Here is a 14977-nt window from a genome sequence, read left to right as displayed (position 1 = left end):
CTTCCATGAACAGAGTTTCTTTCCAAGAACTTTCCATCCATGGAAAAATACTATAAAACTATGTCCTTGCTACAACTATCTTTGAGTCCAATATCCAGTTGTTATCTTAAGTAATAAGATTCCGCCTGTTTTAAATCCTCTCATATCCATATCATCCACATGGCAATTTTATTAACCCTTATTCTCGAATGGCTTTTTGCCTTATTAACTCAGTAGCAAAAAAAAAAAAAAAAAATCCTTGGAGAAGATATGACTAATGCTCAGCAACTCGTGTCCAATGAAACATATACAATGAATAGCTTCAAGCCAATATTGTTTCGGCATCAGAAGGGTTGATTTACTATAGAAGCAATCAAATACAGATAAATGACAAAAAAACAATATTATCAAGTGTTTTGAAGACAATATCAGTATTAGATTAAAGCAGAGGAGAAGGTGAGCAAAATAAGCAAAAAACATTCCCACACTGCAAAGAACTCTACTTTTTTTTTTTTCAAATGACAATACATTAATTGCTATATCTGGAGAAAGAAGCAACCTTAGTAGAAGTTAGTGTTTCTAATGCTGCTGAATTAAACAGAATTGAGAGGGAAAAGATAATGAAATACCAAGGTCTTACGTATGGTAAGAAAAGAAAATAGAATTATAAGATCTCTGTCATTCCAGTTATTATAGGAGCTGGACATTAAAAAAGAATTTCAGAAACTACCTGGCAAATACACCCGGTGAACCAAGTGCAAGAGAGATTCAAACAATTGCACTTGGTGGGATGTTTAGAATTTTAAAAATGTCTCTTAGTTTGAATGCATGCGATAGCAGGTGAATGTCTAACATCTGGTAGGATGCCCCATCCCCAACTAGAACGAAATAAGAAAATTAACAAAAAAAAAAAAACAAAAAAAAACACACTGATAAATGTTATTCTATGCAATGTTTCCTACTTCATTGCTTCTTACTATTATTTTTACAATATTAATGTTTTTTTTTTTCAAATCTTATACAACCAAGATTTAATCAGTAAATAAAAGGAAATGTGTTGTAAGTTATAAAGTATTTCAGGCTGTAGAAACATTTACAATGGAAATCGAAAATAAAATAACATTTATTATATTTTTTCTTTTCCAATATTTCGAGAATAAAATCTCTTTTTCAAGGCAGAATTAAGAATTGTCCTTTTCTGATATTTTAAAGGCTCCTATTGTAAAGACTTAAAAAACATATATTACTTTCTCATTTACATAAAATGCTTCTAATAAACAATAATGCTTTCTTAACTGTACAGCTGGCTAGGCCATGTTCAAAGATTGAGAATTGTTGAAATGACAAAGACGATGAGTGATAAATTTAAATTACATGCACACTTCATTAACATGTCACAGTCAGACCACAACTGTACAATAACAACAACAAAAACAACAGACTCAAAGAAGAAAACAAAAAAACAAAAAAACAATGAAGAAGTCAATTCTTAATTCTACCTTAAAAAAGAGATTTATTCTCAAAATATTAGAAAAAAAGCACAACTAAACATCATGAATTATCATGGCCGACAAAAAAAAACAAAAAACAAACACGACTGTATAATATTCCCATCTTTCTAATAAGCGAGTTTAATCTTATTAAATGAATAAAGAGAGAGATTATGAATTTTAATGGAGGAGGAGGAAGAGGAGGAGGATCATCATTCTAATTTGTTTCATATGCTAGCAGGTGTTGGACAGCTTTAAGAAACTGGCTTCCGTACTAATTCATCGCCGGCCAGGTCTTGATCATTTCCTGTCATGTTATCCCCAGCTTACACCTGCCAACTGACTTTGCTACCTCCATTCTTTTACATCTATTAACCCAAGAACTTTCATACATTTTTTGATGTGACTATATAAACAAAGTCTCCTGTTTTGCACACATCTTACTATGCTGTTTATATCATTAGAACCAAGCCTGACTTTAGGACTCACACTAGACATCCATCATATTATTCTCATAATATAATTTCTTTCCATGCAACACATATCCTCAAATCTCACTGACCAGGTTTTACTTCCATACATCATCACATTGTATGCCTGGTAGACCCTTCCTTTGGTTGACAGCAGTAACACACTGCTGGTCAGTAATAACAGAAGTTCTCTCAACTAAATGCATCAACTCTTAACTCGTGCAATCACTATAGCGTCAGCTTCTCCCTGTGCTCCAATCATATCACCAAGGTAACAAAACTTCTGGACAACCTCGATAGCTTCAGCATCCAAATATACTTTCTCCACATCTGAATTCTCATTCGCTTTCTCTGTCTTATACTTTTTGCACACAAGATGGTTATTACCTCTCGTCTACCTGTAGATCCATCGCGCTTCTTGTGCGCAATGTGCTTAAAAGTACCGCAAAGCTTAACAAAAAAGTATTTTGACTTACCTCCCCTTTAAGGTCATTATACTGCGGACTCTTGCTGACCAAATGATGGTTCACATGTTTGATTCGCTTTGATGGTCGTGCATCAGTTGTACGGATAGTGGTCTATAAAATAAAAAAAAAGAAAACAGTTTGTTGTTTTAAAACATTAACAATGGTATTGTTGTATATCGAATGTTAACTGTTTGATCTTGTTTAATGTAAGGAATTATTTTCCATTTATTATCTGTTGAATGTCCTTGGAAGCATCCAAAAACTGCCAAGGCTGTCTGTTGAGGTCAGAAGGTTAGGTTTGAAACCATGTGAATGAATGAACGTGGAAATAGAATGCATTTAAAGAGAATAAAAAGTGGACCTTGGATTTACTTTCAGCAGCCTCATAACTCTCACTTCCCTTATTTTATTCTTTAGTCCTCACAGTCCATGAGATATTTTTCTGACAAAGAAGGAAGAATTGCTGTTTTCTGCATCAGAATCTATCCATTACACACTTATCATTGGCTAGTTTGTGACCTTAAAGTGGTATTTTTTTAGTTCTTTACATTAAGTGATTTCATGTTTTGTCTGGAGCGATTTAAAAAAAAAACAATACTAGTCATATGATGTCATTGTGAAAATAAGAAAAAGATTTAGTAAGTAAAAGAAAGTTGGAAGGGGGTCAAGTAAACATAAAATTTTTTGGATATTAGAGCAGATAAGGGAACTACTAGATATTTTGGTCAATGCATGCACTAATGTTTAAGCTAAAAGGCAGGAAGGATTTCATACAGAGGTTAGTCACCTTTTCTTCTTTCTCCATGTAACATTGCTAATACTAGGAGAGAGAGAGAGAGAGCTGTCAGGCATCTTCTTTTCTGAACTATTGCTTATGTCTCATACCTATATTTTCTTTATAGTTAGTTTAATTTAAATTGTTTTCCTTGAAAAGTAATCAGTAAATATTTTAGACAGATTTTAGTAATTAAGCAATTTTTTAATAAAATCGCATTAATTAATTAGAAAAACTATTATATATATATATATGGAAAAGATAGAATAATAAAATTGCTAATAAATAACAATAAACTTAATTTATTATGAACTGTTAAAAAAATTCTGGCAATTAGGCCTCCAAAGAACTGTCTTGTGAAGCATTCATTTGTACTATATATATCAAAATTTTATGTTGTATTGTTAATTTAAATAACAATAAGCTATTTTTATAATAATATATAAAAGTGATAAATGATATAAAAAATTAGAATTTATTCATTCTTTATTTTATCAAAGAGAAAAAAAAGAACATGGTGGAAAAAAATGATAAAGGCCTTATTGTTTGACATGAGTGAAATGTCAAAATGATAAATTAAAATCTAAGAAGATTATATGACAAATGAGTGGAAAAAAATTATTTTCAGTTGGAAAAAAATGTGTGAGGCAAAATCTCTCAACATTATAGATGATTTTGGATTGTGTAAGAAAAATGTGGTTGGGGGAATCTCTCAATATTATGGGTCATTAGATTGTGGAAGCAAAAAAGTGTGTGTGTGTGGGGGGGTGATTTGTGAAAAATCTTCAACGAATGCTACAGAACCTTCTCTTTAGTTTGGCTAGGTTGAAAATTAATAATAACTAAAGCCTTAAAAATATTGTTGTTTGTTAGCATTAAATTTAAACTTCTGCAGGTCAATACAGTCAAAGAAGCAGGAAACAGGGAGGAAATTCCAAAGTCTAGCTGTTTGAGAGAAGAAACTATTAGAGTAGAAGACTTTTCGGCATCAAGGGACCTCAACAGTGAAATTTTGCTGCGTTTTGGGTTAGTCGGGACTATATCCATCAAGGGGGTACAAGTGCTATGAGTTCATCAGAGCACATTCTATTAAAGTACTTGTAAAACAGGCACAGGGATGCAACGGTGGCGATGGGGCAGGAGTTGGAGCTTGGCTGATAGTGCAGGACTTATTAGATTTGAGGCACATTTTGGGCCCTGTCTTTATTTTTATTGTTGAAGAATTCTTGTTATAGTTATTATTCTGGTTGAAAATTTACTGCATTTTTTTTTATGACAATTAATTAGACAATCTTTTGGAATTCTCCAATAACTACAAATGATATTTGGTGCATTATATACATGTAGGTATCAACACTTTGGAATGTTATTAAAAAAAACAACTACTTTTTTCATTAGTTATTTTTCATTTGTAGTTTACCTTTTAAAGATTACGTACGTTCCTAGAAAAAAAAATGTTTCTTAAATACCCCAGAGTTTTGCGACATCCCAAAACATTACAAAATTGTTTCAGAATTTTCAATCCTCAGTATGAGCAATACTAAGGATACAATCACTGATTACTTAAAATTTCTACTCGGCAATGGCTGACAGAATGAGAGAAAACTACCATCATGGATTAAATAAAGGGTTTTATTCAAAATTCCGTACAGATTCCAAAAGTTAAGTATAAAGATCCGCAAGTCTAACAAGATGCAAATTAAGAAGATTAGGGGTCACATTGGTGAATACGTCGGGGTAGAATAATATCCAAGAAGAGAACAATCTAAAGATTACAAATTTACCAAAATTGTTTATGATAATGAATCGAGTCAAGCCAAATTTTTGGCACTTGTACACTAGTGTGAAGGTAAAACTGCTTGGTTTTCAGTTGGGACATTTGGAGAGTGCATAGTAGGGGCAGAAAAGCGTACATCAGGGGCAGAAGACTATTTTATGTTATAAGTTTTTTAGATTCATTTTAATTCAATAAATGTGGAACCAAAACTTTCTCAAAGAAAAAAAAAAATATGCATCCAAAAATTTCAGAATTTTGGTTTTGTCACACAAAGACATTTTTAAAAGCTGATTTGTATTTAAAAAAAAAACTGTATTTTGTGATATTATAATTTTCTTAAATCTATTTTAAAAAGCAAAAAAACACACATTTATTGTTGTGAGATTTTTTATTCGGTTCTAAAATTACATTTGTCTGCCACTGCTATGCACTCTCCAAGTGTCCCAATTGAAAACCAAAAAGCTGCACTAGTGCACGTGTCACATTTTCAGATTCTCAATATATTCTGCTGCTTATTTTTTTATTAAAACACTTATCTATTATCATTATTATTAATAATGATAATAATAATAATAATAATAATAATAATAATAATAATAATAATAATAATAATAATAAAAAAAAAAGTAACACTAAAATTTTGAGGAGACTTATAGCTACTTAAATTTCAGACAAAACCAATGGCTGTTGCTAGGAAGAAATCAATGGTAAACGGATGTTGTGATACTGAAAAATGGTTTCCCGCAGTTATCAAAAGGGGCTGAACTCTGGGGAGACTTGTTGCCACTCTTGTTGACACCAGAAAAAAAAAAACACTTGTGAACAATCACTGATAATGAATCATGTAAGAATATCTAGCACCTATCGAATGTTTATGAAGCCGATGCAATTGATGTCAGCACAATGAGGACATTTGTTGATTTCTAAGTGGTGACAGAGATGTGAGTGACAAAGCGTGTCCCCGAACTTTTATGACTGACGTATCAAAAGAGGGTGGCAAAAATGTATTAAAAATGATAGTGACTATATGTAAAAAAAATACTGGAACACAACAGATTGCCCATTTTAATGGTACCACTCCTGTCTTTGTAGCTCTTTAACATTTTAGTTTTTTTAGCTAAAAAATAGGAGGCCTTAATTTTTTGAACGACTTCATATATTTAGTCTTGTCAGTCTTGCCAACAGAGTATCAGAACTGATATGCTGGGTTTGATCTGAGCCGACATGGCATATCTATCTGATAATAAAAGAAATAATTTAAAAAATAGGAAAAGAATTGTTTTAAAGCTTATAATAAGTGACTTGCACTACCTAAAGGCAGTTTATAAATTATAAATGGAAAAATATTTACATAGAAAATTAAATTGAAAAAAAAAATAAAATGAACAAACCTCGTCAATTTCTGTTGTCAAAGTTGTTGGTTGGTCATAAAGAGGTTCTAGAATCTCATAGCTAAAAAATAAATATGGAATAAAATAAAATGAAAGACAATTTGGAAATTTTATACAATTTTTTATTTATTCTAATCGCAAATGAGTCGTAATCTAATCGCATCAATTCAGTTTGTTCGTATCACTAAAAAAAAATAAAATAAAAAATAAAAATCCATATGAATTCACATTTAATAAGAGAAATGTTTCCTTCTTACTATTAGGTCACTATTTATAAAGGCCAAGAGTCACTTAATGATAAACATGGATGAGACAAAAATTGTCAGCTGAAATGGGAGTATAAACATCGATCAATGGTACAAACTGCCTTTGATTATTTCTCAGGCAATTGATGACAAAGAACTGTTTTCTTTAAATTGGATTTGAAGAGAATCAAGTTGAAATCAACAGAGAAGCAGTCTCACAGTAATGTGTTCCATAGGTGGAAATCACTTGCAAAAGAAGTTCTGTCCATGGAAATTTCACCTGATGCTAGGCACATGGAAGTAGAAAGGAAAGTTTGTTTTTTTTCCGTTGTGGTAACAAGACAAGTTCTTGCTGTGAATATTTTACAAGGAGGAACCAAAGATTGGAGCTCAGTCGAGTACCTTCCATGGAAAAAAAACGATAGAGTAGAAAGAGACTAACAATGTCTCTTTTGTGACAAAGGATGCTCATCTTTGGAAGTAATTATAGGAAGTAAGGTTTCTCATCAATAATGGTTAATTGTAAGTATAGACCGCTTCATATCCTCCAAAACATTTCAACAAAAACCCAACAGCCAGCCGTGATTCTCTCTAAAATGTGCTGCTGCCATTATGCACATCACTATTTCCATTGCTTCCAATGTAATAGATGTACTGAGACTAAAGCCGCCTTCAGGACTGCCAGCAACCATTGTAAAAGAGTGAAAAAGAACACAAAAGGGTTGTATGCTCAGTCCATCAAGTCCAAAGTAGCTGAGCAGAGCTTGGTTCCCACCAGTTTTGGTAAATAACAAACAGGGTTCTATCCCAACTATCATCAAAGGACCTGAGATAATCTTGTCAGCATCGGACAAAGCCAAACTCTTTGCCAAAAACTTTGCAGCTAATTCTACCCTATGCGATCAACCCCCTGTATTTACTCCTGTGTCTGAAAACACATATGCTACATACAAATATCTGTGTGTGATGTTGCCAAGCTAATCAAAAATCTCGATTCCAGCAAAGCAACTGGCCCTAACAGCATTCCTATTATAGTGCTGAAAAAGATTCAACCAGAACTAGTTCCCATACTTAGAAAGCTGTTTAAGTATTGTCTTAAGGAGAATTGCTTCCCAACACTCTGGAAAACCTTATAAGTATGTCCTGTATTTAAAAATTCAAGTGATTGGACATCTCCCTCTCAATACAGACCAATCAGTCTCCTGTGCGTCATGAGTAAGTTGCTGGAATCTGTGTAAATAGAGAAGTAGTCAACCACCTCAGCAAAAATAACCTCCTCAGTGCCATGCAATATAGCTTCCATTCTGCTAGATCTACAGCAGATGTTCTAATGACTATATCTCATAGGATTAGTGAATCTCTTGATAGAGGCTTCCTTTCTAGGGCAATTGCTTTTGACATATCAAAAACCTTTGATAGGGTATGGCATAAAGGTTTACTTCACAAGATCTCCAGCTATGGTATAACTGGTAATGCCTTCTCAATTATTAAATCATTTCTTTCTGATAGGTTCATAAGAGTAGTGATTGATGGGCAGAAATCAGAAGCCCACAATAGTAATGCTGGAATCTTTCAGGGGTCCATCCTGGGCCCAACTCTTTTCCAATCTACATCAATGATCTCCCAAATCACATCCTAAGATCATTTGTAGACATTTATGCTGATGACACTACCATTTATGGCAATATTTTAAAGGCCGTACATGATCAAGTTCTCTCTGATTCTCTCTCCTCTGATCTTGATCTCATAGTGTTATGAGGAAAGAGGTGGCTGGTTACTTTTAATGCATCTATAACCAAGCTTCTATCTTTACATTATTAATGCTCTGAACGTAGTCTGACATCAAATGAAATGAATGGTTCCTTTCTTAGGTAGACTCCATGTTTTGACAAGCTTCTGGGCCTGACCTTTACTCCTGATCTGAGATAGAACACGTACATCAAATCTGTTACAACGCTGCTGGAACGTTAGTGGGATTGTTCTACCACTCCAGTTGATACCTCACTGATGATGCAATGCTCTACCTGTATAAGAGCCAAGTACATCCAAGATTTAAAATGACAACTTCTCTTTCTTTGTTGTTCATAGTATTTTGCATGTGGGGATCCTGACAGCGATTATCAAGGTTAAATTTGGAGCAAATATTTTGACGTCCTCCCCCCCCACACACACAAGATGCAGTGTCTATTCTGAAAGCCATTCTTAACATGGGATGTTGCGGATAACCATTTCAAAAGCTGTTCTTAACATGAGGAGGTTGGGTGTGTCTATTTTGAAAGCCGTTCTTAACATGAGGAGGTTGGGCAACAGCAACAACAACAACCATACTCCATTTTTTATGAAGGAAAGGGGGTGCATGTTTGATTATAGACCAATTATTTTTTGGGTTTTTTTTCTTAAAGATAACACAAACTGGAAGAAGAAAGGAAATACTTTACATTGAAAACAGCTACAAACACATAATTATATTCAAATGTTCAATTTTTTAAATAAAACCTTTAGAAGAGACGAATCATCAATCTTTTGTTTGTTCCTTTCTATTTTAAATTCATATCATCAGACTTTTTATCCTTTCATTATCATATATATTGTTACAGGAAAAAGGGCTGCCCCCTTTCCATGCAAATAAGAAGAACATTAGATAAGTGAAAATGAGATTAGGATAAGCCGAGATTCGAACCTTGTAAGCAAGGTTAAGAAATGGAATGTTAGAAATCGGAATGTTAAAAAGATCTATTATAAATAGATATTGTTTATATCGTAAAAAGAATTGATTGTTCATTCTTTTATAAAACCGAATATTAACAATGTCAGCTAAAAAGAATGAACAATACAAATTAAAAATGTATTGTTAAAAAAATAGGTTAGGAGAGAATTCTTTGTTTGTGTTTTGGACAAACATGCATAGCCATCTGAATTGGTCATGTTTGGGAAACACTTCTGACGTCATAGCAAAAGGGGGATTCTTAATATAGGAGCTAGAGTTAGTCAGATCAGGGCAAAACAGTCAGAGTTGATCGGAGAGAGTTGATCAGCCAAGAGTTGACATGGTCAGAGGAGGGTCCCCCTTAGAAGTGAAGGGTAGAAGACTGAACAATGTAGATACCAATGTGAATTCCTGACGTCATCATCATTCGACTGGTCCAATGAATAGAGAATCCTCATCGATATTTTGTAACTGATTGTCTTCATGTCATCATTCCACACACTGTAAATATGTTTTCTCTATCATCATCTTAAATGACCCTTTTGTAACTCCCTTCCGAGTAATGTGTCCCCTCCTCCATCATAAGTAATGATTCTCCTCTCTGATGTAAAAGAACAGTATTACACATTCCTTCAATAATGAATTCTCATCTCTCTCCCTCTGTTATAAATGCCTCCCTCAGTATTGTCATCGTTGTTATCGTGTTATGAGTCCCCCGTTAAACATGTCTCCTGATATGAATCTCCGCAACACAACAATATATATATATATATATATATATATGAATCATAAAATTCTATATTCCAAATTTCATTTTAACCATCTTACAATTTATTCTTTTAATTCCGTTGACACCTACAATTCTTGATAGTAACTGTTTCATAACACAAAATCATTAATTTAATTATTATATCAATCAATGAATCTATTTTATCCTTAACTCATCTGAAGAAGTAGCAACTATCAACCCATGAAAATAAAATAAAATGCATTTGGGCATAAACATAAAATCCGAAAATTGGAAGAGAAGTTGAAATTACCTCAAGCCATTTTGAACTTAAAAATAAAGTCAGTAACATTTAAATATTCATATTATTAAATTTTATTAATTTTGACATATACTACTAAAAATATTCTATTTAGCATTAAATTAATTTATTATATATAATTAATCAGTTTATATATATACTTAGCTGATATTAATAATTATTAAACTTTTATACAAAACAATTACAAAAATCCTATATCTTCTATTCTCGATTGTATTAATTGCTGATTTAACCTGATTTTTAATCCATACATAATTCAATTCTTATTACTATTTTAAATTAAATTTATTATTACATAAATTATAATTCTTTATTGTCATTTAATTATTTTTCCATGATCTTATTTAATTTAAATATAAAACTTCCATTCGTAATATTTTATATTTATTTACATTTATTATAAGACTGATAAGTCTCTTTTTAATTTAAAAGAGTTGTTTCCCTGTATTGAAACCAAGTATCTATTGCATGATTTGTTATTAATTTTATCCTTTTTAGACCTTTAAACTGAGAAGCCATCAGGGATCTCATCAGAGACGCCCCATGGCAAAATATCTTTTCACTTTCTGCTGAACAGTGCGCAAATGAGACCACTGAATGGTTCAAAATGGCAAGTGAAGCACATGTTCCCGCGCGGAAATTTTATAGCAAGCCCCACTCTCTCCAATGGTTTACTTCTACTTGTGTAGTTGCTATTGCACAAAGGCAGCATGTGTACCGCAGATTTAACTAACATAAGTCCAGTTCAAACAGACAGAAGTATATAGAAGCCCCCCCCCCAAAAAAAAAAACTAAGAAAGAAATAGTGACAGCTAAGAGAGAATTTACTGAAACAACCAAAAAATGCATCCATGCACAGAAATTAGGAACCAATGACTTCTGGAAAATCTACAACACTGTAGTAAATAATGGGCAATCAACAATTCCCCCATTAACCAACAATCACGAGGTTGTTTGTTCAGCAACCAAGCAGGCTAACATGCTTGCCAGTCGGTTTGCCTCCAACTCCACACTGGACCCTGCTAACCACCCCCTCCCTGACTTTCCTTTGCGGACAGATGCCACACTAGACGATCTGAAAATCACCCCTTCTCAGGTGCATGCTATCATAAAAAATCTTGTCACTTCAAAAACATGTGAACCTGATCTCATCCCGGCTGTGCTATTAAAAAAGTGCTCTGCCGAAGTAGCTCCAGTTCTCTCCAAACTTTACAACAAATGCCTTAATGCATCTTGCTTTCCTGCCTTAGAAAACTGCTTCTGTGGTACCAGTTTTCAAGAATTCTGGCGAAAGAACTGACCCAGTAAATTACTGCCACAGTAGTCACTTCCCACTTCTCACTAAAATATTTGAATCCATAATTAATCAAGCTCTAGTCCATCACCTTACAGATGCTAAACTTCTGACCGACCAACAATATGGATTTAGGCAAGCCCGTTCCAGAGCAGACATTCTAACTGTAGTCTCTGAATGTATATACCATTCACTGGACAAAGAAGGGGAGGGTAGAGCGGTAGCTCTATATATTTCTAAGGCTTTTGACAGGGTATGACATGAAGGTCTTCTCAGGAAAATCAGATCATACGGTATCACTGGAAGAATACATAACATAATTAAATCCTTCTTAGATAAGAGATAAATCCAGGTTGTCCTCAACGGTCGTACATTTTTTTTTTTTTTTTTTTTTACACAGTGATCACCACTTATCAAGGCCCGGAAGCCAATCAGGGATAAGGGTTATTGCAAGTACATCACGTTAGTGAGGAGATTTTATGAAGTGTTTAATTAGGGGGGCGGTTCATTAGGAATTTGTTAACATTAGACTTGAAGACATCCAAGTTGTAGTCCGGAGGGAAGCAGGCAGACGGAACAGAGTTCCACAGGCGTGCAGTTCTAAGAAAGAAGCTTTGCTCATGAAATCCGCGTTTTGATTTAGGCACAGATATAGAGTGGGGGAAATTTTTCACAGTGGATTCAGCTAGACGGGTGATTTTCGTGAAAGTTTGGCGAGGGGGGACCAGGGATTGGAGTTCAGACGAGCACCTGCCATGAAAATAACGATAAAACAAGGATAGGCTCGCAACGTCTCTTCTGTGAGAGAGGGGTTGCAGGGTAGAGAAAAGGGCATCCCCCACTAAACCACGAAGTCTATTTTGTACTCTGTCAAGGCATGATAGGCTGTTTTTGGCAGCTCCTGCCCAGATATGGCAACAGTATTCCATCCTTGGCCGTACTTGGCTTTTATATAGATAGAGAATTGAATCAGTAGTGAGATATCTTCTGGAGCGGTAGAAGGATCCCACCATCTTTCCAGCGACCTTGGCAACAGACTTGATGTACGTGTTCCATCTAAACAATATGATATAAATGTAGGAGTGCCTCAAATCCTTGGACCTTTATTATTTCTAATATTCATAAATGACCTCCCCAACAAAATTATCTCTGAGATGGGTATATATGTTGATGACACCACGCTCTATAACAGGCATGACAGGAAATCAAATGAACACATATCTAAAGAAATGGCAGAAACACTAGAGGATGATCTCCAATCTGTAGTGGAATGTGGACAAAAATGGATGGTCACATTCAATGCTGCCAAGACTAAATTTGTTTCCTTCAATAATTACAAGAAATCTTCTCTACCACCAATAGCAATGTCCAAAGACGCTTTATCTGAAAGTACATCTTTCAAACTCCTCGCCCTAACGTTCACAGGAAACATGAATTGAAACAATTACATTGAGAGCATTGCCAGGACCACTGTAAAGAAGGTAGGTTCTCTCTACAGTGCTAGAAAGCTACTAATGCCCAAAAGTATCGTGTACCTCTGTAAAGTCACCATTCGCCCATGTATGGAGTATTGTTATCATATTTGGGTTGGTGCATCTACTAGTCTCTCGCTCTTAGACAAGGTTCAAAAGAGAGTCACCAACCTGATAGGTCCTGAACTGTCATCTAAGCTTCAGCCTCTGTCCCACTGACGAAATATTACATCCCTCTGCCTGTTCTACAAGTACTTTAACGGTGAATGTTCCGACGAACTGCAAGCACTTGTACCCCCTTCGATGTAAATACTCCCAACAAACCTGACAAATCCCACCCCTACACAGTAACGACTCCTAGATGTAAGAGAGCCTTCTACTCCAGTAGTTTTTTCCCCACAACTGCTAGACTTTGGAATTCCCTTCAGGGTCCCTGCTTCCCCAACTGTATAGACATGCAGAAGTTCAAGTGTAACGTGAACCGACATCTTGCTGCCCAACTCCCTACATAGTACCCCTGTAGCTTATGTCCCTGATAGTAGCTCCCTGCATCAAAGTGGCAATGTGCCTTGTTTTGGGTGAAAATGTAATTTAAAACAAAAAAAAAGGGACAGGTTTCTGAGTTCTTAAACATACCACTTCCAAAATTTTTAATCTTTTAATGTTGGTTTCATGGTTTATTATTTGTGTGTGGCTAACTAAAATTTTTCTAACTTTGGAGATGGGGGAGTTATGTTTTTTTCTCTGTAAATGTTCTAATATAGCACTAGATGCATGGTAAGGTGATGGAACAACGTGGTCATTGTGTAACTGATGTAACTACTGTTTTTTTTGTTATTATAGGAGTTACACTCTTCCAGCAGGCATTTGAACTTATAGATGATGTTGGTTCATTCTAGTGGTTTGAGGATAGGGAAGACATTGTTTTTTTTTTACAACTAAGTTTTGGGTTTTAAATTTTTTATAATATATAATAAGTCTAGGGTTATTTTTGTCAGTGAGAAAACGTATTCATGAATAATATTTTTATGGTCTCTTCTTCCAATTTAAATCCTGGTTGCATCTGGTTGCAATAGAAAACGTTAATTGTATTGGGATCTTGATGTTGAGGGGTATTACTATTTGTGGTAGTGTTTTTAAGTTCTGGAGTATTAATTTCATTTGTTGGTTGACTTTGAAAGGAACGATATTGAAATTTTAATATTGCTCCTTTTTTGGTCTGATAAAGTGGTATCCTTAAATTAGGATTCCACTGAAATTTTATATAGTTTGGGTAAATATCTTCTATATAATAAAGTAAAGTTAGTCTATTTCCCGACTTTCGACAAAAACAATATTTTATTCTGAATAGCTCTTTTTGAGAATTGTGTTACTGTTATCTTTACATATATTTAAATATATCTAAATCAGGAAAAACATGAGAGTAAAAAAAAAAAAACGGAGTTATAAAAAAAAAAAAGATACATTTTCAAGTTGACACCTTAGAGGGATGAAAAATATTAATAAAATAAAAAATAAAGGCCTTAACAAAGGAAATGAATTTTTTAGGTAAATCCAAGAGTTGTTTGCCTTGGATAATGAAAGAAGAATTTAGTCAATTTGAAGAGAAAAATCTGATTCATATAAATATTAATTAAAAGAAGAAAAAACAATTAATACAAAAAAGAAAACCAATAATTTTCCAGTACAGGGTGGAATGATAAAATCCTTGGCCTAGAAAAAAACGACATGATTCCATTTCTGTTTGATGAAAACTGGTTTTCTTTTTTGTTGCAGACCATCTACTAGTTGGCTAGTTGTGTATAAATCCCAAGAGCGATAAGAACCTTCTATCATGTCTGAAAGTGACACAATGTTCAAT

General features: G+C 34.0%; 1 protein-coding gene across 2 annotated transcripts in view; it reads right to left on the bottom strand.

The window, feature by feature from the left end:
• LOC145303530 (coiled-coil domain-containing protein 87-like) overlaps positions 1-14977 on the bottom strand; it is a 175654-nt gene that overhangs the window by 67442 nt on the left and 93235 nt on the right. For both annotated transcript variants that reach the window (XM_080144985.1, XM_080144986.1), the window contains exons 16-17: positions 6350-6410; positions 2416-2517 (exon numbers count right to left, since the gene is read on the bottom strand). In XM_080144985.1, coding sequence (XP_080001111.1) covers positions 2416-2517; positions 6350-6410 — 163 coding nt within the window. The remainder of the gene's footprint in view (positions 1-2415; positions 2518-6349; positions 6411-14977) is intronic.

The sequence above is a fragment of the Euprymna scolopes genome, chromosome 19 (assembly GCF_053919585.1).
Source record: "Euprymna scolopes isolate OS-2025 chromosome 19, ASM5391958v1, whole genome shotgun sequence".
Lineage (NCBI taxonomy): Eukaryota > Metazoa > Mollusca > Cephalopoda > Sepiida > Sepiolidae > Euprymna > Euprymna scolopes.
This window is presented reverse-complemented; position numbering and strand designations above follow the sequence as displayed.